The sequence below is a fragment of the Kockovaella imperatae genome, assembly GCF_002102565.1.
Source record: "Kockovaella imperatae strain NRRL Y-17943 chromosome Unknown BD324scaffold_10, whole genome shotgun sequence".
NCBI classification, from domain to species: domain Eukaryota; kingdom Fungi; phylum Basidiomycota; class Tremellomycetes; order Tremellales; family Cuniculitremaceae; genus Kockovaella; species Kockovaella imperatae.
In genome coordinates, this window is record NW_019028950.1 from 47,033 (window position 1) to 67,268 (window position 20,236).

The 20,236-nt window shown below is 53.1% G+C and overlaps 11 protein-coding genes across 11 annotated transcripts; 5 read left to right on the forward strand and 6 right to left on the reverse strand.

Moving 5' to 3' along the window:
* Positions 1-192: 192 nt before the first annotated feature.
* Positions 193-1,589, forward strand: BD324DRAFT_630592 (hypothetical protein). The gene is made up of 2 exons (XM_022016341.1): positions 193-393; positions 434-1,589. The coding sequence occupies exons 1-2, from the start codon at positions 199-201 to the stop codon at positions 1,556-1,558; spliced, it is 1,320 nt and encodes a 439-aa protein (XP_021869705.1). The 5' UTR covers positions 193-198; the 3' UTR covers positions 1,559-1,589.
* A 449-nt stretch (positions 1,590-2,038) lies between these two features.
* Positions 2,039-3,186, forward strand: BD324DRAFT_609336 (hypothetical protein; the record flags this gene model as incomplete). Its single annotated transcript, XM_022014151.1, has 6 exons — positions 2,039-2,139; positions 2,187-2,344; positions 2,387-2,438; positions 2,479-2,588; positions 2,627-3,076; positions 3,116-3,186. The coding sequence occupies 6 exons, from the start codon at positions 2,039-2,041 to the stop codon at positions 3,184-3,186; spliced, it is 942 nt and encodes a 313-aa protein (XP_021869706.1).
* A 383-nt stretch (positions 3,187-3,569) lies between these two features.
* On the reverse strand, positions 3,570-3,960 carry BD324DRAFT_652094 (hypothetical protein; the record flags this gene model as incomplete). The annotated part of the gene is made up of 3 exons (XM_022018439.1): positions 3,570-3,583; positions 3,641-3,782; positions 3,835-3,960. The coding sequence occupies 3 exons, from the start codon at positions 3,958-3,960 to the stop codon at positions 3,570-3,572; spliced, it is 282 nt and encodes a 93-aa protein (XP_021869707.1).
* Positions 3,961-4,288: 328 nt separating this feature from the next.
* On the forward strand, positions 4,289-6,242 carry BD324DRAFT_59611 (hypothetical protein). The gene is made up of 6 exons (XM_022013857.1): positions 4,289-4,838; positions 4,885-5,018; positions 5,060-5,253; positions 5,312-5,406; positions 5,448-5,658; positions 5,703-6,242. Exons 1-6 carry the CDS (start codon positions 4,622-4,624, stop codon positions 6,142-6,144), a joined length of 1,293 nt encoding a protein of 430 aa, XP_021869708.1. The 5' UTR covers positions 4,289-4,621; the 3' UTR covers positions 6,145-6,242.
* Positions 6,243-6,340: 98 nt separating this feature from the next.
* On the forward strand, positions 6,341-7,018 carry BD324DRAFT_652096 (hypothetical protein; the record flags this gene model as incomplete). Its single annotated transcript, XM_022018440.1, has 1 exon — positions 6,341-7,018. The coding sequence occupies one exon, from the start codon at positions 6,341-6,343 to the stop codon at positions 7,016-7,018; it is 678 nt and encodes a 225-aa protein (XP_021869709.1).
* A 126-nt stretch (positions 7,019-7,144) lies between these two features.
* On the reverse strand, positions 7,145-8,045 carry BD324DRAFT_59703 (hypothetical protein). The gene is made up of 5 exons (XM_022013872.1): positions 7,880-8,045; positions 7,730-7,832; positions 7,364-7,689; positions 7,254-7,323; positions 7,145-7,209 (listed from the first exon to the last, which is right to left on the reverse strand). The coding sequence occupies exons 1-4, from the start codon at positions 7,926-7,928 to the stop codon at positions 7,316-7,318; spliced, it is 486 nt and encodes a 161-aa protein (XP_021869710.1). The 5' UTR covers positions 7,929-8,045; the 3' UTR covers positions 7,145-7,209; positions 7,254-7,315.
* Positions 8,046-9,384: 1,339 nt separating this feature from the next.
* BD324DRAFT_630603 (hypothetical protein) lies at positions 9,385-10,476 on the forward strand. Its single transcript, XM_022016342.1, has 7 exons — positions 9,385-9,617; positions 9,688-9,693; positions 9,744-9,756; positions 9,820-9,936; positions 9,983-10,099; positions 10,154-10,235; positions 10,279-10,476. Exons 1-7 carry the CDS (start codon positions 9,457-9,459, stop codon positions 10,293-10,295), a joined length of 513 nt encoding a protein of 170 aa, XP_021869711.1. The 5' UTR covers positions 9,385-9,456; the 3' UTR covers positions 10,296-10,476.
* Positions 10,477-10,479: 3 nt separating this feature from the next.
* BD324DRAFT_630604 (hypothetical protein) lies at positions 10,480-11,856 on the reverse strand. Its single transcript, XM_022016343.1, has 3 exons — positions 11,313-11,856; positions 10,993-11,165; positions 10,480-10,923 (listed from the first exon to the last, which is right to left on the reverse strand). Exons 1-3 carry the CDS (start codon positions 11,376-11,378, stop codon positions 10,530-10,532), a joined length of 633 nt encoding a protein of 210 aa, XP_021869712.1. The 5' UTR covers positions 11,379-11,856; the 3' UTR covers positions 10,480-10,529.
* A 328-nt stretch (positions 11,857-12,184) lies between these two features.
* On the reverse strand, positions 12,185-13,527 carry BD324DRAFT_609339 (hypothetical protein; the record flags this gene model as incomplete). The annotated part of the gene is made up of 3 exons (XM_022014152.1): positions 12,185-12,700; positions 12,753-12,961; positions 12,993-13,527. 3 exons carry the CDS (start codon positions 13,525-13,527, stop codon positions 12,185-12,187), a joined length of 1,260 nt encoding a protein of 419 aa, XP_021869713.1.
* A 638-nt stretch (positions 13,528-14,165) lies between these two features.
* Positions 14,166-16,353, reverse strand: BD324DRAFT_581698 (D-aminoacylase protein; the record flags this gene model as incomplete). Its single annotated transcript, XM_022013520.1, has 8 exons — positions 14,166-14,587; positions 14,663-14,930; positions 14,970-15,155; positions 15,205-15,314; positions 15,353-15,534; positions 15,590-15,708; positions 15,749-15,982; positions 16,075-16,353. 8 exons carry the CDS (start codon positions 16,351-16,353, stop codon positions 14,166-14,168), a joined length of 1,800 nt encoding a protein of 599 aa, XP_021869714.1.
* A 776-nt stretch (positions 16,354-17,129) lies between these two features.
* Positions 17,130-20,235, reverse strand: BD324DRAFT_657108 (hypothetical protein). Its single transcript, XM_022018857.1, has 6 exons — positions 19,745-20,235; positions 19,678-19,705; positions 18,504-19,640; positions 17,988-18,464; positions 17,831-17,948; positions 17,130-17,787 (listed from the first exon to the last, which is right to left on the reverse strand). Exons 1-6 carry the CDS (start codon positions 20,006-20,008, stop codon positions 17,259-17,261), a joined length of 2,553 nt encoding a protein of 850 aa, XP_021869715.1. The 5' UTR covers positions 20,009-20,235; the 3' UTR covers positions 17,130-17,258.
* Between the last annotated feature and the right edge of the window lies 1 nt (position 20,236).

Consider the following 20,236-nt stretch of genomic DNA (forward strand, 5'->3'; position numbering starts at 1 on the left):
ACAGAAGTTCACATCGGGGCCCCTCAATTGCCTTCAGTCTACGGGTGTCACCAGCTTTGAGGAGAACCGTAGGGGTTGTCCGCGTCCAATCAACGAGACGAGTATGTCTCAGATTTGGTGCCCGACACGCAAAGTCATGCATGTGCCAAAGAGAGGGCTGGGCAGGTTTCACCTTGTATATTTCATGCTTTCTCATCGATGTTATGTTCGCATGCATTCATACCGCGCAGGACGCGATCTCACACGAGGATGACGATGGACACGCCTCCCTCCTGTCTCCTGGACAGCTTTTGCTGGTCGACTGCTGGACAGGGTGACAAAGGTAGGCGTCGCGGGCCTGTTCGTGTCGGCTTTCTATCGCCCAAGGAGGCGTGGTCCGGTCGATTGAAAGGGGTGAGTGGGTGAGTTGATGGCACAGTAGTGACGTCGCAAGGTGTCAAAGTATCAATTGAGGGATGGACCGTTGGGATACGATGAACGATGGTTTTCAAACCAGGTCTCCGATCCGGAGAACGATTTTTCGCAGTGCCGACGTGGTCCGATCATGGCCCACTCACGTATACCAGACCCAGTCTCTCGAGAGGAGACCGATGTACGTGGCCGCCTGAGAACGGATGCATCTCGTGCCAGGAACAAAGGTCCGACATCAGAACACGGCGAGCGTAGGCAAGACGACAGTTCGATCTGTCCATGGCCGTCAGCGGTGCAGTCGGCCTTTCCATTGGAGTCCATTCGTCTGCCCTTCGCCTCGACTCCACCGGCTCCCTCTTCGAGCTACCCAGCACGGCTCCGGTCTTTTGGCGGAGCTTTCGATCAGCCCAATGGCTCTGGTGGACATGACTTTGAAGACGAGTGCACCGATATTCGATTCCGCAGGTTCGAAGGAGAGCTTCTGAAACCTGATGTTGAAAGCTCTGACTGGGCCAATACAGCAAGCGACCAACATGAGATCCTGCACACTAGCGAGCGATTAGAGTGGCAGCCAGATCCAGATTCCTTGGGACGCGATGAGGCTGACGAAGTCTGGAAAGCGATGGAGAGGAGACTGGGCAGACCGGTGAGGGATTTTACCCGTAGAGAGAGGGGCAGATGGGTCCTGGTCAAGCAGAAGTCCGGAGTCATCACAGGATATGAGACGCCTGAAGAGTCCGATACGTTTCACACGGCTTTAGACTCCGAAACGGCGAACGAGACAGGCCCACAAAAAGTGATTGCAACGAGTGGAAGTCACCAGCCGTTTCCTGAGGACGCATCGGGACCTCTCTCGACAACACGATCTAGACGCAGCCTACAGAGAGAAGAAAGAGTCAGGCCAATCCGAAGTTCTCACCACCGTCACGCCTCATCGATTCGGCGACTGGACCCCTTGATTGTTCAAGCCCTTGGCCGATTGGACCCTGATTTCGATACTCCCAGTTTGACCCTCGCCCTGTCTACCCCTCTCGTCCATGCAGTCCCCTTGAGGAGCACCATGAAGCAGTCTCTATGTGCCGAGTCTGGGCTGGGACTTGGGCTGGCCATGAGATCAGACAGTGTCTATCGTCTAGCTTCCTGTTGAATGAAATGAATGAATGAATCCAATCTGCCGGTCGCCACACGCCACTATACGCCACCTTTAAAATCGCGATCGTTTCAAAAATCACTTGGAGGAACCCAAAAAAATAAAAAGTCGCGTCGCACAAAGTGAAAAGGACGACGACTTGGACTCATGGTTCATGTTGATTCCTCTTCTCGTCGACTCTTGTTCTTTGTGTTGATCTATCTAGTTAGCTCCTCCTCAGACTAGGACTGGATCCTTAGTCTTTTGACGTTTGACATCTCTCACGACACTCCTTTGGCCTTTTTACCGACCTCACCCTTTCTCGTTTGACGTGACCGATTCAGCAGAGCCTCTTCGGCCCGACCGTCTCTTCATCCTTCGCGTGTCTCTGTCATTCGTTCGATATCACGGTCACTACAGCAAATTTTCAGTCTCATCAACCATTGCTCCTGGCGAGCACATTGCAATCCTCAGATCTATCATCGATTCACTCTCAAAATGCTCTCAGGTCTCCTTTACACCACCCTGACATTGGTCCTCGGGAGCCAGCTCGTGGCTGCGGACGTCTTGTACGAGCTTGACAATGCCAAAGGCACTGTGTGAGTGTTGAGATCGAGACTACCTGGCCGTGCTGACTGCGATGCAGATACTATGACTTGACCAACAAGCTGTGTGGTGATCTGGCCGCTGGGGACCCGTTCACACCAGATTGGGCAGAGACGAGTGGCATTAACAACGGTATTCCCTTTTGCGAGGGGCAGGGAACTGCCACTCTCGCAGATATTGGGTCAAACTCGATCGTCGGTGAGTCGAAGACGACGCCATCTTTGGCACTGACGTTTGCAGCGATGAACGGAAACATGGTAACGGCCAACCCTGCTGAATGGTGTGGGAAAGAGTGAGTTCGATCCACACACGGCGTGCTGATCTCCCGCCAGAGTGGAGATCTTTGACTCGAACGGCGAGCAGATCTTCATCCCTGATGGACCATTTTTCATCTGGGACGCCTGCGCTGCATGCTCCTCGGCCTCTATCATTGATCTGTCGGGTGGGTGGACTGCCTCGTCTTATCTGACAATTCTTCAGCCCTCGCATTCACCACGATCAAAGGCGGCACTTGCGCCGGTAACAACCCGGAAGGTTTGACCGTCAAAGTTCTGGACAAAAACATCATGAATTGGACAGGAATGGGATCTGCCGGTTCAGATTCAGACTCTGGAGAATCGGCTGCCTCAGGCTCTGCATCCGTTTCTTCGTCGCCCGCTAGCTCAGCAGCCTCGGTCGCCCCTGCCCCTGCTAGCTCTGCTGCTTTCAGTGTTGCGCCAATAGACAACAACATCTACAACGCGATCCCCACTAGCAGCGCCGAATCAGTCCCCTCATCATCTTCTTCCTCATCGGGGCCCTCTCGAATCTCCTACGCAGCTCAACCGTCTCCATCCGCCTCGTCAAATACAGAGACATGTACCTTTGGACTGTGGCAATGCAACTCGGGGACGCTTCAAGTGTGCAATTACGAAACGCTCGAGGCGCCAGGTATGTATTAAACGAAGAACGACGCTGATTGTCTCAAAGAATGGGTCACGATCACTGAATGCCCGAATAAGTGCGAGATCACCGACTCGGGAAGTATAGATTGTCAGTAGAGGGACTGGGTTGACAGTGTGAGGACTGGGCTGGACCTTGATCCCACATGCCTGTCTATCTGCATCTTGATAATCGTCTGTCCCACATGCATGAGATGCAGAAAGCTGAAAGATATCGACACGCAAGCTGAGGATTATCGAATGATTCTGGAGTCATATAGGCTTTCATGACTTCATGCCGAAGATTGCAGCGACAGTACAATCCTTGCGGGCGAAGTCTCGACGAGTATATGCGATTGATGCGCCGGAATGAAAGCTTGGCTTAGCTGTGTAGCTGACGAGTGCTCCGAGCGCCACCCAGCCAGACTGGGATTGTGGCCCGAGAGACTTTGTTTCTGCATCAATACATGAATGTATAGTCTATAGCCTACGTCCTCACGCAGTCATATGGCTTTGACTACCTCCTGTGGAAGACAGTCAACACCTCTCCCGGTGAAGGCGCAGGGACACTCACATTTATTGGTAGGGTGGATAGACTCAGGGAGGGCTCGCTCGAGTCCCTCTGGAGCAGCCTTCTGGATAGCTCCGGGAACTTTCGAGGGTCCAGTGGCATGAGAGATGTTCTTGTTGTCCTTGGTAGGATCGGTGTTGTGGACCTGACGTTATGTTATGATCAGCCACATGCCAATGATCCGGCGATCAACTTACACTGTCGGGGAGAGCCTCTTCGAGTCCCTTGGGAGCTGCGTTCTGGACGCCATAGGGAACCTTTGACTCGTGCTGAGGGTCAACGGCGTGAGAAGCGTTGGCGGAGTGAGATGGGTTGGTCGCCATGTTGGATCTGTATCTGATCGAAATTTGAGTGAGTCGGGCGAATGAGCGGATGCGTTTGGGGTACATAAGATGGGTGGAAGAGGGCGAGAGAGAGAGGATGGGAATGGATACTCTTTATATGTGATCTTGGAAGGAGGACAGTCAGCACTTGGAGGTTCGCTTGATGACGCGTGTGTCGATTGACGGTCATAGGTCAGCTTTGACCGTTCATGTCATGCGCCAAGAGGAAGAGGGCGGGCGGGGGAATTGTGGTCAATCATTCCGTCATTCTGTCTAGATCGAAAGGCATGGCGGGGCGGGCTGGATGACATGTATAATCATGACTGCCGAGAGTGACTCGTCAGCGTAGATGGTCAGGTAGACGACCTATCGTTAGTTTGCTCCTCAAAGCTCGATGGGACTGCGTCGAGATGAGGATATCTTGACCGAGAGCTGCAAAAGGCAAAGGTTACGAGGTCATGTTCCCCCCCCCCCATTTACCCCCCAAGACGCCTATGAGCCCAGTCACTATGACTGCCCACAGTCTCGAGCCACAGGCCGACCTTATCATGTCCACTCGAGACGCTCCCAGAGAGTGGGGAAGTCAAAGTGGGGAATACGTTCTCGGTCCATTATCGTTGGTCGTCCTCTTTGAGATACCACCACCCGAACCGGCCTCGTCATGTCCAAGTCCAAATCCATCGCCTCAACATTCACACCATTATCCCTCCTCACTCTTCCCGATAAGAAAGCATTGCAAGATGAATTTGTCGGTAGAGACATTTCATCGCTCCGTACACCAGCTTTGATCTTGGACAGGACAAAGTTCAAACAGAATTGCGAACGGGTTACTAGCGAAGCAAAGAGGAGAGACTTGAGATTTCGAGCTCATGTGAAGAGTGAGCATGGCCTTCTTGAATCTCATATAACTGAGCTCGCGCCCAGCTCACAAGACATCCGAGGGAGTCAGACTCCAGGTCCAAGCGGGAGGAGGGGTCAGAGCCTTGGTATGCTCTACGATGCCAGAGGTCTGGCAGGTCGTGGCATCTGGTGTGGTGCACGATGGTCTAGTCGATGACGTGAGTCTGATGCAGCAAGTTACACGACTGACCCTCTTCAGATTCTCTATTCTCTGCCGATCGGCGAAGATAAGCTTGAGGACCTGAACGATGTCCAGGAGAAAGTTGGTAACAAGGCTATCGTTCGGCTCATGATCGATCATCCGGCTCAAGTAGAGGCTATACAGAGGTTTTCAGAGAGGTTTGGCAGGAATAAGCCGTGGTCGGTGTTCATCAAAGTGGATGGAGGTGGCAAGTGCGTTCAACATGCTTCATTTTTTACACAACCGCTGAAACTATGCCCACTTACGCAGGCGTGCTGGTCTCCCTCCCCAAAGTCAACAGATGAAAGAGCTCGTCGAAGCAGTTTTGGCATGCTCAGCTGTATCTATCTTTGGCTTCTACTCTCGTGAGGTTGTCTTATCGAAGTGTCGACTGACACGACCTCAGACTTTGGCCAATCTTACGCGTCCAAGTCACTTGACAACGCTTCCGATTACTTCAAAGGCGAAATCGAATGCGTCAACTCGGCTGCACAAGTGGCGCGGTCGCTCGGTGCGAAAGGCGATTGGATCCTCTCTGTAGGAGCTACGCCAACGGCCCACGCAGCTGTGCAAGAGACCCATCAAGCGATGCAGGGTCTAGAAGGCGCTTTAGAGTTGTGAGTTGGCCTTGGTCCAGGATCGTGTTGAGGCATTTGATCAGGCACGCGGGCAACTATTGCGTCTGCGATCTTCAGCAATACGCTACGTCCCTCGTTGCGCCTACCGACCTCGCTCTGACAGTTATCGCTCGAGTGGTTTCGCTTTATCCCCATCGAAATGAAGCCATGTGTGATTGCGGTGCCCTGGCTGTATCAAAAGATACAGGTCCATTTGAGGGTTTTGGTCATGTCATTTCCCCTCCACATGCCACCGCTTGGGACCTTGGTCGGATCAGCCAAGAGCACGGCACGTTGACCCATAGACCCAAGAGCAGTAAAGTCGGAGACACGAGCGAGCAACCTGGCCAATTGAATGTCGGGGACGTGGTCAGGATTGTTCCTCAACACGCGTGCTTGGTCTGTGCCGGTCATCCTTGGATCTATGTTGTGGAGGATGGTGGAGAGACCGTCGTGGATGTCTGGGTCCCGTGGAAGGGATGGTAATAGTAGTATGCATCCAGTACAGTCGACGATTTGCGCCAACGTTACTGGTTGTCCTCTTTCACATTTTTGCACTACTCTCCTTTGATCTCTCAGTCTCCAGTACTGTCTGCGCCGGAGCTGAGCGGTCTGATATCGCCACAACTTGTCTTCGAAACAGAGTCCTGCAGGATTGCAACTCACTCGTTCGCTGCCCTGTATGCCTGAGTCTATCGAGTCTGATCCCAATCACTATCCCAAGATCCAGTTCCGCAACCCGCCCTTCACCTTTCATCGTTCTCTCGCGCGGTTCTGTATCCCTCTATCCAAGTTTACAAAGCTATCGAGCAATCAAGGCAAGAGGATACGTGCGAGCGTGGTCATATCCGAGCCTTACCTCCCGGGGACATCGAATGAAGGTCCTGGATCAAGTGCAACGACACCCTTCGTGTCTCGGCTCCTCGTGGTCCAGCGCTCGGCTCATGATGCAGCTTTTGCGAATAACTGGGAGCTCCCAGGAGAACATGCAGAGTTTGGTGTCGACCAAACGTTGCTGGAGACTGTGGTGAGGGGAACGAGGGAAAAGACAGGGCTAAGGGTAACCGGAATCAAGAGGGAACTCAAAGGCTTGGAATACCACCTGTCAGGCGGAGGAGTGAGCAAGCAGTTCGTGTTTTGGGTCGACGTGCAGGGTCTGGAGGGCACGAGGGGGGTTCAAAGTGTCCAAGGTTCACATATGGAGGGAGAATCAATGCGGACTCTGATCCGGCTCGATCCTATCGAGCATCAAGCTTGGAAATGGGTGTCTGAACGTGATGTCGATGGTCTTCACACGACGGCAGAGACGAAGGAGTGTATACTCAGTGCTTTGACGGTGATAGGGCAAGGAAGCAAGTGACAATTCAGAATGGAAAGGCCCTCCAGAAAGGTCAGGGGCTCGTGATAGTTGACGAATGTGGCCATATGTACAACAATTCATTTCAATGTAGAAGATCTCATTATGCTACACCTGTCTTGTCAAGTTTCTGATGTTCCCATACTGAGGTGAGAGTCAACGGGGCGAACTGTTCGACATTCGTTTCGCAATGTCTAAAGACCGAGTCAGCTGATGAGTTCCATATCCTCCAACTTGCCGTGCGGAGTGACATGATTTGCCTCGACAAGCGTCATGAACCCGGTAAGAGCCTCCATCTTCTCAGCGAGCTAGAGAGATCAGCGTCCGACAACGACACCTCAGTCCCACCTGTAAGACCAGTATGGCGCATCTTGGCATTCCCTGATCCCTTTCTGAATTGCCCGTGCCGCTGAACGAGTCGACAATCACCTCGAGGCATGTCATCCTCGGCAGCTCGCCTGGTTTCACGGTCCAGTCCGACTGGATACGACAATTCCATACGATGGTATGGTCCTGATGAACCCAGATCCAATCGGCATCGAACTGCAATGTACAGGAACGCAGGGAAGGGATGTTGCTTCTGGAAGTGTCCACATGGAAAGCGGTAATATCGAGACGAGTAGAAAGAGGATCGATGGTGGTGAACAGTTGAGGCAAGTACGCTGTGTCGATGTCTGGTACGACTGAGCTTCGGCGCTAGAGCTTTGGGCTTACCGTAGAGAGAGATGCTCGAGCTTGTCGGCATAGACAGAATGAACCTGGAGCCAGGCTGGAATTGGTCCGCGGTGAAGGCTGTCCACTCGTCGTATGCGGCCCCCTGAAGACGATTAGATCACTCCACTGCGGAGACCTTGATGCACGCACTGAGAGACTCCTGACAGCGATACTGAACTCGAGCAACGCTTGTACACATGCCATGTGAGCATGATCTCCCGGAGTGACGGTCGCAGAGACAGGAGCACTGGGAGGCAGGGCGGATGTCACAGGCATAGGTCGCGCAGTTGGCAAAGGGGAGAGAACGAGGTACTCCATATCAGCAGATTCCAACAGGGGCAGGGATTTAGATGAGGACAGGATGGGCAGCCTTTATATACCTTCCTCTCGACAAAGGAAGGATATGGCTGTTGTGATTCTTTCGACGTCTGACTCACCTATAGCCGATTCTGGCAAGCTGTCCTCCTTTCGACCAGATATCTCTTGCATGTAGCTTTGCGTCTGCTGCAGACGCTTTCGGTCGGTAGTCTTCTCCCGCTGTCGAATATTGCAGGAAGAGAGGGTTGAACGGGATCCTCGAACGAGGCCCAGGAGCTTCAATGGAAGTGAAAGGCTGAGGCGGCGGTGTATCCCTGAGAGGTTCCAAAGCGAGTCTAGGTTGTACGGATTTGGGTCGAGCGGGGAGCTTGAAGATTGGGTCAAGGTCTGGCGTGTTCGTATAGTCTGTCTGAGACGCTGCTGCCGCTGCGGCTGCTCGCTGTCTGGTGATCCGTCCTTCGGGTTCAAATGGGATAATGGTGTGGCCAGACTTGGACTTTTGAGGGAATCGGCATACAGACTGGTCCAACGCTTCTTTCTGAGGTGTACTTGATCCTCGTTGGGGAGGATGCGTCGGAGTGGTCTGGGCTGCTGACGAGGTCGGCCAAGCTGGATCGTCTCCTGAAGTATGGGCGGAGTAGACGGTATCGATGGGCGAGACGAGATACCGACTGGCCAGAATCTCTTGTGTAGGCGTCGTGAGGACATCTGCTGGACCGGTGAAGGGAGTCGAATGTTCGCTCATGGCTGCAGCGCTATGTGGGAGACCATGACTAGCTAGAAGAGTGTGAAATTCTTGCTGTGATGGAGGGTACGCTTGACCGGCATCATAGCAGAGCTGCACTTGACGAGGATCTTCATGGCTGCCGAATGAATGTAAGGGGTAGAATGGTCTGTTCGTGCTGGGTGTCGTGATGGTCGCTGAGTTTGCAGGTACAGTCGATGGATGAGATTCGGTAAGTGTCAGGGGTGAGAGAAATGATGATGAGCCTGTGGAGCTAGGCGTCTGGTCCATGATCATTCCTAGGAAGCTGCGACAATCAGCCGTCTCATGTACGTTGTCAAGATGGGCTACATGTCAAGATGTGATCATAGAGTCAACGCGTTGATGAAGGGATGGATGCTCTCGAGCCTCTTCTGCGAAAGGGATGCGCATGTGATGATCCAGGATCGGACTGCAGACAATGAATGGGACCTGACAGTCGGTTCAAGAAGCATGTCCGCGACGGGCTCAAGCATCGCGTCGTCTATCTCGTGACCATTAGGCTTACGATCGTCATTGCACCCAGACAGACGAGGTTCGACTGGCATTTCGAAATTCAGCGGCCAGCGAACATTATTTTCTTGACCTCTCTTTACCCACCTCCATTTCTGAATCCTCTGGAGCCAGGCTCTAGGTCACCACAAGCATGTCCCTGCTCAGGTCACCAGCCCCCCCAGCTCATATGCTGCGAGCGTCAATGGCTGCTCGCAGAGCACTCTCCAGCTCACCTGTCCCACGCCAGGAGGTCGTGACGCCAGCAGTCGGAACGGTCGGATCATTACCTCCTCCACGAAGAGGTGGATTCAGGTGAGCGGGAGGTGGAGTGTTCTGAGATGCAAAGAGCTCTTGACTGATGTGGTCTTTCTTCGCAACTCAGAGGAGGGTGAGTGAAATGGGTTTTGCGCTGAACATGATCCGCTGAGCCGTCCTCAGAATCCTAGGCTTCGTGAGTTGAACGTCGGATCAGGACAGGATCCTTGAACGTTTCCTCCTGATACTTCCATTCCAGCTCTTTGGCTTCTCACTAGCCGGCTCGCTAGCCCTCTACTATCTGAATCAAGAACGAGAAGTCGCTTCGGGACTCCTTATAGCGAGTATAGACGAGCTGCAACAGAGCACAGGCAAGGTGAATTGGTTTGGGGGCGTCGGATCGCTGATCTCGTCTCCTACAGATAACATCCCATCTGGACCGGCTGCAACAGGTTGAAAAAGAGGTAGCGAGTTTGAAATCGTCGATGGCTCAGAGAGACGATGTGGTCAAAGTCAGAGGAGAGATGAAAAAGGTCTATGTGGGTCTCTTCAGAGGACGAGGAGAAGAAGCTGGTCTGATGCAGGATGAACAGGACGGACTACACCTTGAGCTGCTGGACATGCGAGCGCATGTGTGGGGAGTGGAGCAGGATCTCCAAAAAGTCGTCAAGACGGGTGAGTGGGGGTGTCTGCGAGAACGCTGAAGGTGCTTTCTCAGAGTCAATACGCATCTGAAGTGAACAAGGTGGAAGGGATGGCCAGAGCGATCAGGCGAATGGTGCCAGGAAAGGCGACAAACTCGGATGCATCGCACTTGAAACGCATCTTGGTCTTTAGAATGGTGGTTAGGTCAGGGTCGTCTGATCTTGTCCATGAAGATGTGCATGATGTTGATAATGGCTACATGTACAACATGTGTCTACAGAGTTCTCAAGTGTCAGGCTGCTGACACTCGCGCCAATGCTGCCCTCATTTTGCCTTTGGCTTCGGTTTACCACCCTTGCCCCCTCTCCCTCTTCCGCTCGTCCGCCGACTGGCATCCCTCCCGGGTGCAAGTCCAGGACCACCGGGACCGAAAAGGCTCTTCCTGATGACTTGGACCCCGTCCTCAGCCATCACCACACCAGCGGCTGTATGACCTCCACCTCCTTCTTCCGATTCTAAAGTCGATGTCCGTAGCATACCCGAGTCTTCTTTGGTACGGACAGGTGAAGGGGAGGGTGGGCGAGACGTGGATCGGGAAGAAGGGGCAGTGGAGTTGTCGAACGGATCAGAGGCTGTACCTCCCGGTGTGGTAGTGGATGTATGACGAGATTGACCAGATGGATGGCGAGGGGGAAGAGCAGTGATGTGTAGCATTTGACTGGGTCGAGGGAATACGATCAGCACAGATCGATGGTTTAATTTTTTTCCGCCTAGCTCAAAGACTCACTTGGTGGCCTCTCTGCCAATCTCTTCTATCCTCGCTCGTTGTTCACCCGTCAGACCGTTCAGTGGTGTAGGTTCAAGTGACCCATACATGCCTGGACCTTGACCATTGTGTGTTCCATCGGAGAGAATGGAGGCTTCGCGAGCGGGTGGAAGGAGTGAGGTGGATTCGTTGGTCTGAAGTGATGGGAGTAAGCTTTGGTAGGGTTATAGGGAGAGGCAGGATCGAGCAGAAAGGTGTACTCGAAGCAAGACGCCGCTCGCAGTGACGAAGCATCAGGACTCTCTTATACACTCCTGCCCGAACCCGCTTTTCGCACTCACCGATGAACTATCCTGCCGCTCCTTCTTCCTCGGTCCACAGCATGGGAGAAAGTTGAAAAAGCCCATCCTGGGCTTCAGAGACAGATGGCCAATTGCCCCCTCAAGCTAGACGTATGAGACTGCAATCGAGTGATGAGGATCCCTTGGTGAACGATAGGATGCGGAATGAGTGTGGAATGCAACGACCGTCGGGAAAATGGTTTAATATGGAAAAAGACCCTTGGTGATAGTCTTGGCCGATGATGAAGCACGGGGCAATCACAAACGGTCTTCGAGCTAAAGAGCACCGAGACGAATTTGGCCTAGAAGTGGAGAGTTATTCCCTTATGCTTCGAAAGTGACAGCAGGAGGAGAATATCGGTATTGTTGTTGTTGTTGTTGAAGGTGACAAGGAGATGGCCGATGTCTTTTGTGAGTCGATTTTAGGGAAAAAATTTGGCTCCAACTTTTCAAAAATGGTCGACGATGGCAAGCACAAGGATGGTTTTGGGGGACGAACGAGGGTCTCAAGCAATGGCGAGGACACGCTCAAGGCTTCTTATCTATCACGTCTATGATGCATGTTCCTCTGTTCACCTCATCACCTTTGACCACGTCGTCAACATTTGAGGCCCAGCACTCGTCCTCTCGGTCCAGCCCAGTTTTGGTTGGCCCTGAGAGTTATTTTGAGGTCTGTGACGTCTGCTCACCCGAAATACTGTAATAACATGGACGACAAAAGGTATTTACAAGAAGGCGAAAGATTACAATCAAAGCGGGTCAAATGTATACTGTTCTATGGTCTACAGGTCAACGCAACGGCACAAGATCTCAAAGGACAAAGGTGACGCCAAGAATGAATGAGCCAAGAACGAATGTCGCAAAGCCAGCCGTTAATCGTAGCCCATGGCGGTTCGTCCTCCGCCTGTCTTGATATCTCTCCTCGAACCCTCCATCTCGAGTTCGACCAGATCCTGTGCCTGCTGTCCAGGAGGCGGGAGACCACGTTCAAACGCCTCAAGCTGATGCGCTACGTATTCTGTATTGACGTCTCGGGGCAGGGGAGAAATAGGCAGGAACACCTGCGAAAACGATGTGTGCACAGGAAGTCCAGTGTGGTGATACAAGATATCACCAGGCTCCAATTGAGGCATGGGTACCGCGCTGTCGATCAGATGAGGGAGAGATGTGTCTGAGGATTCGGCCGAAGATGTGGTCGATAGCGTCCAGTTGGCCGGATCGAGATACGCTGACTTGTCATAGAATGAGAGGAGAGATCGTCGCGGTACGAACAGAGGTCTCAGAGTCGCGTAGATGGCCGCTGAGATGGACGGTAGGACGGTCGAGACCGAGTCGGAAGATCGAGTCAGGGCAAGCTGGGCGCTGAGTGGTGTCGAAGGGAGTGCAGACTGAGACGATTGTCAGAGGCATGAATGAAGTTGTATAGCGTTCTGGACTGACCTTTGTGGCTTCTACTTTCCATGGCTCACGCACATCGATCGAAGTCTGTGACTGTCCGATGCCCTCCCTAGCTGCAGAGGCGAGAATGTAGGGTTCAGTCTCTGTTCCGCTGACAGCCGACATCATCTGGGCATTGGCAGACAGCACCGACGGATGAGATCGAGCCGAGAGCAGAGATTTGTCCCAGAATGTCACTACGAGGTTCAGTCCTGCTCAATGGAGCACATCCAGTCCACTCACTTCTCCCCTGTCTCTCCTTGAGAGCCTCGCTTAACTGCTCTGTCCACGTATGAACATCTTCATCCCTCACCACATCTCTGACAACCAATACGCCAGTCTCGAGGAATGTCCGGACCAACGACTCCTCTTTGACCTGCTGTGAGAGGGAGATAAAGGATACTTGAGGGACTTGGATGCCCCTTGATCGACTGGATTCGAGATTCAGGACAGTGGCCTTCCATAGATCCGTCAATTCATTTCGACCCACGTCGCTCAAGAGGAGCGATTGGATTCTGGGATGAAGCGATACTTTTGAGGCGCCAGTAGGTGGAATTGAAGCTCGTTGGAGAAAGAAACGATGATGAGCGGAGAGGGATGTCGAAGGAGCATGAGTCGAATCACTATCGACTTTGTGAGAGTAAGGGGGAAGGAGGGACGCGCTAGGTTCCGTCGTCGAATGAGCATAAGGAGGGGCGAGGGACGACACGAGCCGAGCACTGGGAGGTGGCGATAGCGACGTGAGAGAGCGAGCGAGACGTTGCGAGGAGAGGGACATGGTGGTGAGTGCGATTAGACTCAAGGAATTGGCCTTCCACAGAGGGCAGTGGCGTGGTGGAAGGTCAGTCAGGAATTCGGCCGATAGCGCGATAGGCTCCTCTGTACAATAGAATACGCAGTGATAAAGCAAAACGAACCAGATCACCAAGAGCGACGGCCAGCTCGTTCGAGGTCCCACCAATCGGCAGTCAAGACTGCTGAATAATGCGCCAAGGTGAAAGAATGTCGACGAAGCGAATCTCGAATACTTTCAGGCCCAAAGAGCCGGTCTATATCCAGATGTTAAGGTGGGGGATTCGTCCCGAAACCAGGTATCGAAAGTCGAGCCCCGAAAGTGATGATGCGGATCGGACCACCAGAGGTCTTGTTGTCACGATTAAGCCAAAGCGGTGGACGATGACAGAGACCAGCTGGTGATCGACCCAATCCAGGTGACTGACCCTTTATGGTATGCTCTGTGAATTATGTATTATTTTGGACAACCCCCCATCTTCGGCGACGCAATTCGCCGACATCGGTCAGAGAGGAAAAAGAAAAGGGCCGCGACGTCTCCGAGCCTTCGTAGGTTCTAGAGGATACCTATGTATTGCATACATGAGCCCTCTGAGTATGATACAACTGAAGTCCGGGCACAGGCTACGCCGTGATGCTTAGGTGTTGGTTGCCGTTGACCAGGGGTTCCTTTGAACGTGGCGCCACATCGCTGTCTCCATTTACCGAGGAGGCATGACTCATCTTCACCTCCAAGGCCGTTCCGACAGAACCATCGGCCCGTCGCCTGATGGTCTTTCCTCCTCGCCGCCCTGTCAATGCACCCTCTTCCATCGCCACGTGACCGTTGACGATGACCCAGCGGATCCCTTGCGCGACCGTCTTGGGTGCTTCGTAAGTCGACATGTCTTGGATGGTCTTGGGATCAAAGAGGACGATATCGGCCGCTGAGCCCTTGGCGATACATCCACGATGGGGATAGATGCCTAGGCGCTTCGCGGGTCGAGAGGTCAAATGGGAGATCATGTCGGGTACGGGGATCAGTCCGAGATCCCGGGCATAATGGGCTAAGAGAGAGGAGGGTGTGTCGTAAGCGGGAGTCTTACCGATGTATTCTCTCCTGAGTTAGGGTATGAACTCACCGATGAACCTTGGAAACGTCCCGTATGCTCTCGGATGTAGACTCTTCCCGTGCAGTATGGCATCACTTCCTGAACAATGCGTCTCATGCTGCATCATGACTCTGACATTCTCCTCGTTCCCAATGTGCATGATGACGGAAGTCGCCAGTCGATCCTTGACTAAGATGTCAAAGAAGAGGTCGATTGGTTGGGCCTCGAGCTCCTTAGCTAGAGGTCCAAGCAGCCTCCCAGAGTAGCTCGCAAGGTCGGGATGGGAAGTGCTGCCGATCTGTGCTATATCAGTGTGACACGATTGCCCTCCACGCACTTGTATCTCGTCCCAGTTTGTCGGGATTCCGTGTCCGCCATCACAACCCTTGACCTCGACGGCGTGTTGAATCTTTGACCTTATCTCGGGGTCGCCTAATCGAGCCAGTGTATCGCTGGGACCACCAGAGCTAGCCCACGATGGGAGAAGAGACGCGAGCGTGGTACATCCAGGAAGGTAAGGGTACTGGAAGCAGCCGTCAGGACATGGGTTTTCCAGGTCGCTCGCGACTCACAGTATCGAGACTTATATCCGCTCCTGAGGATCGAGTCTCATCAATCATCCTGACGAGCTCTGGCGCTCGACCCTTGTTCTCGGAGAAGTTGAGTGTGGCATGAGTCAAGTCTGTGGAATGAGACACAGTACGATCTGTGTCCACTCACGGACTGGACATCCCGTCTCTTTCGCCAGATCAAGCATTTCTCCGTACGATTCGATCGCTCGCTTGCCGTATGATCGGTGATGTGGCGCATAAAATGCTCCAGGGTATTCCTCTCCCAGCACTTTGCATAGTACAGCCAGCTCAGAATTGGAGGCGTACATTCCAGGCGTGTATGTCAGGCCACTACTCATCCCGCGTCAGCTCGGCTGCTCGGCTCGTGAGGTCAATCTTTTCTCACCTTGACATGCCGACCGCTCCTTCGCTCATGGCGACACGTAGAAGGTCCACTTGATCTTGGATCTCAGAGGTTGAAGCAACGGTATCATAAGGTCCACAAGCTAGTAATCGAAGATTCCCCTGTGCGCTTGAGCCCATCTGCTGAGAACTTGTAACTTACCTGAGGTACCAGGAACGCCACGTTGGTTGCTGTTCTATTCTTCTCTAAACAATCCAAGTAGTCCTTCACGCCTCCCCATTCGAACATGCCCACTCCTTCCAATCTTCCACCCGTTGAACACTCCTCATCTGTCGGGTTCCCATTCCAGCCCGCTATCTGATCTCGGATCGCACGGGACTGTTTGGCGTTTCGGACAGGGACGTAGGATAGCCCATCCTGGCCAACGACTTCGGTCTGAGGGTAGTAGAACGATATGACAGAACGGGGACAGGACAATGACGGGGTCGAGTCAGCTCTGTATCCTCTGGAGTATGAGTTCGACTTACCGTACATCCCTGTGAGATCTTTGCCTCGTGTGCAGGCTCTGTCAAAAGATACAGATCTGAATGAGCGTGGAGGTCGACGAACCCAGGACACAGTATACATCCTCTTCCGTCTATACGCTGAATGTTCTGGGGTGTCGAACCATCCAGTGTGCCGATAGCTTTGATCAGACCGTCAGAGAGCAAAACGTCGGCAGTGTATGGTTCTGCATCTTCTTCTCCAGAGATGACAGTCGGCGAGAGGAACAGAAGGTCAGGAGGTGCACTGTGTGGCGAGGACATGGTCTGTGATGATTCGTGATGCGAGAGACGTCCCCCACTTGTGACCTGGGTTGCGTGTTTCCGCTCCAAGACCACTGACACAAAGGAACTGTTATCTGATAAAGAAGGCTCAGGCTGGATGTGTGTCCGGAGGGGCTGATGACTGGGTAGGAGAGCCAGCGAGACGTCACTCAGCTACGAGTGGCCGTTGATACGGTATCACCCTTGGCAGAGCCTCTTGTCAAGCTCGACGGGTCAAAGTCGGGGGAATTCGGGAAAGCTTCTGGTTGAGTGATTCAGCGGGGCGTGCTGGGGATGCTTCGTGCTAGTCGATAGGGAAAAACAGTGTGGCGATAGCTGAGGAGGGAGCCTCGCTGCAGAATGGTGTATGCTTGACAATTTGATGAACACAGGCTATAAGGGATGCTCAGAATGATAGATCGCTGGGAACGCCATGGGTGTCTACGGATACATATTTTGGACGATACTCATCCGTGAATGGATCAAAAGAGTGGGGGTGGGGAGGGAATCAAGTGGGGAAAACCTCCCTTACCAGCAAGATCTCATCCGGTCGCAGTCTCAGTGGACAGGTCGGCGAATGGACAATCAGAAGCTGCTGAGGGCGCCTTTGGGGAAGCGGGCCAGACACCCTCCCCACCATGCCGTCGGACATGATGATACGGCAAACTCTGCGACAACACTCTCATGTGGTCGACCTGCACGTGAACGCAGATCCCGAGGCTATCGGCAAGATTCGGTTCACTTGCCGAACTGATGCGGGAGGGCGATACCGCAGACCTCGTCTTGTTAATAGCATGATAAACGGTATGACACCTGCGAATACTCAGCACGACCGGTCTCTCACGATCTACAACATTGCATGCTCAACCAAGCTCTTTGCTGATTGTCCGTCGATCGCCTCTAGATCATATCAATCCATCCCACACTCTAGACCTCCGCCTCGCTTGACTCATCCCATTCGTTCCCATCAAGCGCCATAACAGCGCGGAATTCTCCCTTTCAATATCGCCCATGGCTCCCAGCTTTTCAGCCGTACAGCTGATGAGCTCTGCTATACCCAAGTCGAGATTATCCAGCCGAGTCGCCGAAGTGAGGATATGATCCAGCAGGACTGTCGCTTGATGTTGGTTCGCACTGGCTGAAGGCTCAAACCCAGACGTTGGGGAAGTAGGCATCATGATAGGAGGCGAGTTGGGCAGGGTCCAAGCGTAAGCCCAGTGAACCAAGACAGTCATGTAGACCGCCCATGGCGAGTAAATACCCCAATCGGTGAAAAGCGCTTGACGAAGATATCGAGCGCTTTGCCATAGGCATGTCCATGCGTCTTCTGTTTTCCCCCAGATACGAAGACGACGCTGAGCATCTTTGAATTGACGAGGTCCGATGGTAGACCCGCATACAGATGTAGCGCCTGCTGCGACCTGGAGCATGGGTCTGAGCAGGTCAGCAAGGCTGTTTCGTCTGCTGCTCTACTCACATGTCGCTCAGAACTGAGATGACAGAGATGGCAAAAGAGTCTCGCAAGTCCCGACTCTCGATGGAAGGCGGAAGATGAGCGACTCCCATTTCCCATACTGCCCGGAGGTTGATCACAGCTGGAGAAATTCAGCAGTGGCCACCTCTTATCGACTCACCGGCTAATACGATGGTTCGCCATTGCTTTGTTCCTTCCCTGAACCTGATGCCCATCCCCCCTCGCGTCCGACAATCCCATGCTACAGCCATCAATCCGATCAAGACCATCTCCACACTCAACGCATGCTCCATGTCGACTGGAAAGTCGAGTAGAGCACTCTCTCCTGCCAAAGCACTCATGACACTACTGCTGTATCCTTCTGAGACTTGTGAGACCTGGAATTCGGGGTTCAGACCCGGCATGTAGCCAGTCTTTGCTTTTCTGGACGAGTTTCGCGCGGCTGTCGAAGGACTTGGCATGGAGGCTTCCCTTAATCGGAACCACTCGCTTGCTGTCGGGGCATCCCACTGGTTTCGAGGACAAGGGAGGGCGATGTTGTGGGCAAAGATGGACAGTTGACGGGAGCAGTGCTGGTTCCAAAAGGCAGAGAGCTGAGTGTCGATGAGAAGGACACAAAATGCCGCTCGTCGACGTTCTATGACAATCAGTGCGAAGTCACCGACCTTCTACTCACCCTCGTCCTTTGCCCAGGCTGCCCACGCTTGCTCTTCCTGCACTTCGTTTTCTATCGGACCGACGACACCGATCCCCTTTTTCCGACTGTGCGCGACCATCACTGGCCACATGCATTGAGCAACAAACAGACTCTCGTTCGTCCCGTTCCAGGTATCGTGCACATGGCATAGACAGAAGGCTTGGAGCGTCGAGACTGGCATTTCCAGTCCACAATCCTGAACCAAGCTTCCCCGGATCCTCTGGACGACTTTGCGTAAATCGGGCCGAGAGGCTGCCGGGAGATGGATCGAACCCGTGATCGCCATCATGGCGACCAACTCTGCAGGAGCGTTGTTGATGTCAAACGTGCCTTTATGGATGAACGGAAATGTTGGCGAGACATGCGACCAGTAATGGGATAATGCGTCGGACAAGAAGGACAAGTTGACGTCGAGTTCCGGGATCGCGAGTTGTAATTTGGCTATCAGCGCTGCAGACGCTAGGCTTTCTCCTCCTCTCTCGGCCGATTCCTGCATCCTCGGTGTTGACACGTTCCAGGGGAGATCCAGCGTCAGGGCCGGTTCGTTGAAGGGTGGTGCGAGCGTGTCGTGCAGCAGTGCATCCCAAGGATCAGGTTGCCAGATGTTGAGACCCCAATCTTGTGGATGGGAAGACGAAGTGGAGACTTCGAAATCCGGCAAGGTCGGGAATGGGACAGAAGGTTGTGGATCGAGATCCAATTCAGAATGAAGAGTGTTGCTGGAGATATGGGGCGCGTGAGGATCGATGGTTTGAGAAGAGGCAGAGAGAGGCAGAGTGGTAGCTTGGACAGACATTGGAGTAAGTTGTCCGAACGAGGTGGTCGATCCCGCTGACAAGGGACCGAGATTGAGACCCGATATTCGCATGGGACTCTTGTTCAGGGACAGAGTGGGAAGAGGAGCAAACGAGAGGGAATCGTTTCGCATCGATGGTATCGAAGGGGGTGGTGATTCATCTTCATCTTCATTATCACTCATTGTCATACTGGTTCGACGGCGCTTCGATGTCGCACTGGCTTCGTCTCCACAGATGTTTCGCTTTTCATGACGGTGCAACAGGTCGAGTCGCTTGAAGCCTCGTCCACAAGTCGGACACGGATAGTTCGTGTTGGTGTCTGGTTCAATGAGCTCGAGGAATGGCAATTTACTCACGATTTGCGGCGTGTCGCAGGAGGTGATCCTGTTGTGACTCAGTAAAAATTCGTATCAGCCCACTCACTTTTCTCGTAAACGTCTTTCCACACCTCGGATGGTCACACTTGAATTGACCGGCAGATCCATTGGATTTGCGTTTACTAGCCCTGCCCGATGCTCCGGCTCCTGCTCTAGCCCCTCGACTTGCACCATTCCTCGGGGCACTATTCCCCGTAGGGAACTGGCCCTCGTCTAGACTGTCGTCTTCCTCTTCCTCCTCCTCCTCGTCATCATCATCGTCGTCGTCATCATCATTATATCTCGGTATACTACTCCTCCTTGGATTCATGATGATGATGTTGATGACCTTGCTTAGTGTCTAATAAGAAGGGGCGCCGCAGAGTGGGGGAGTTGGAGAGCGCGGGGGAGGTATTCCAACAGTTCACAGATATAGAGCGTTTCTTTGGGTTTCTACAGAATTGTGGTCGGAGAAGCGAGCAGTTGTACAGCTATAATCGTCGAGCCCTCACCCCTCGCAGTGGTCGAGCAAGGGATGTATAGGGGTGAACAGTGTCTT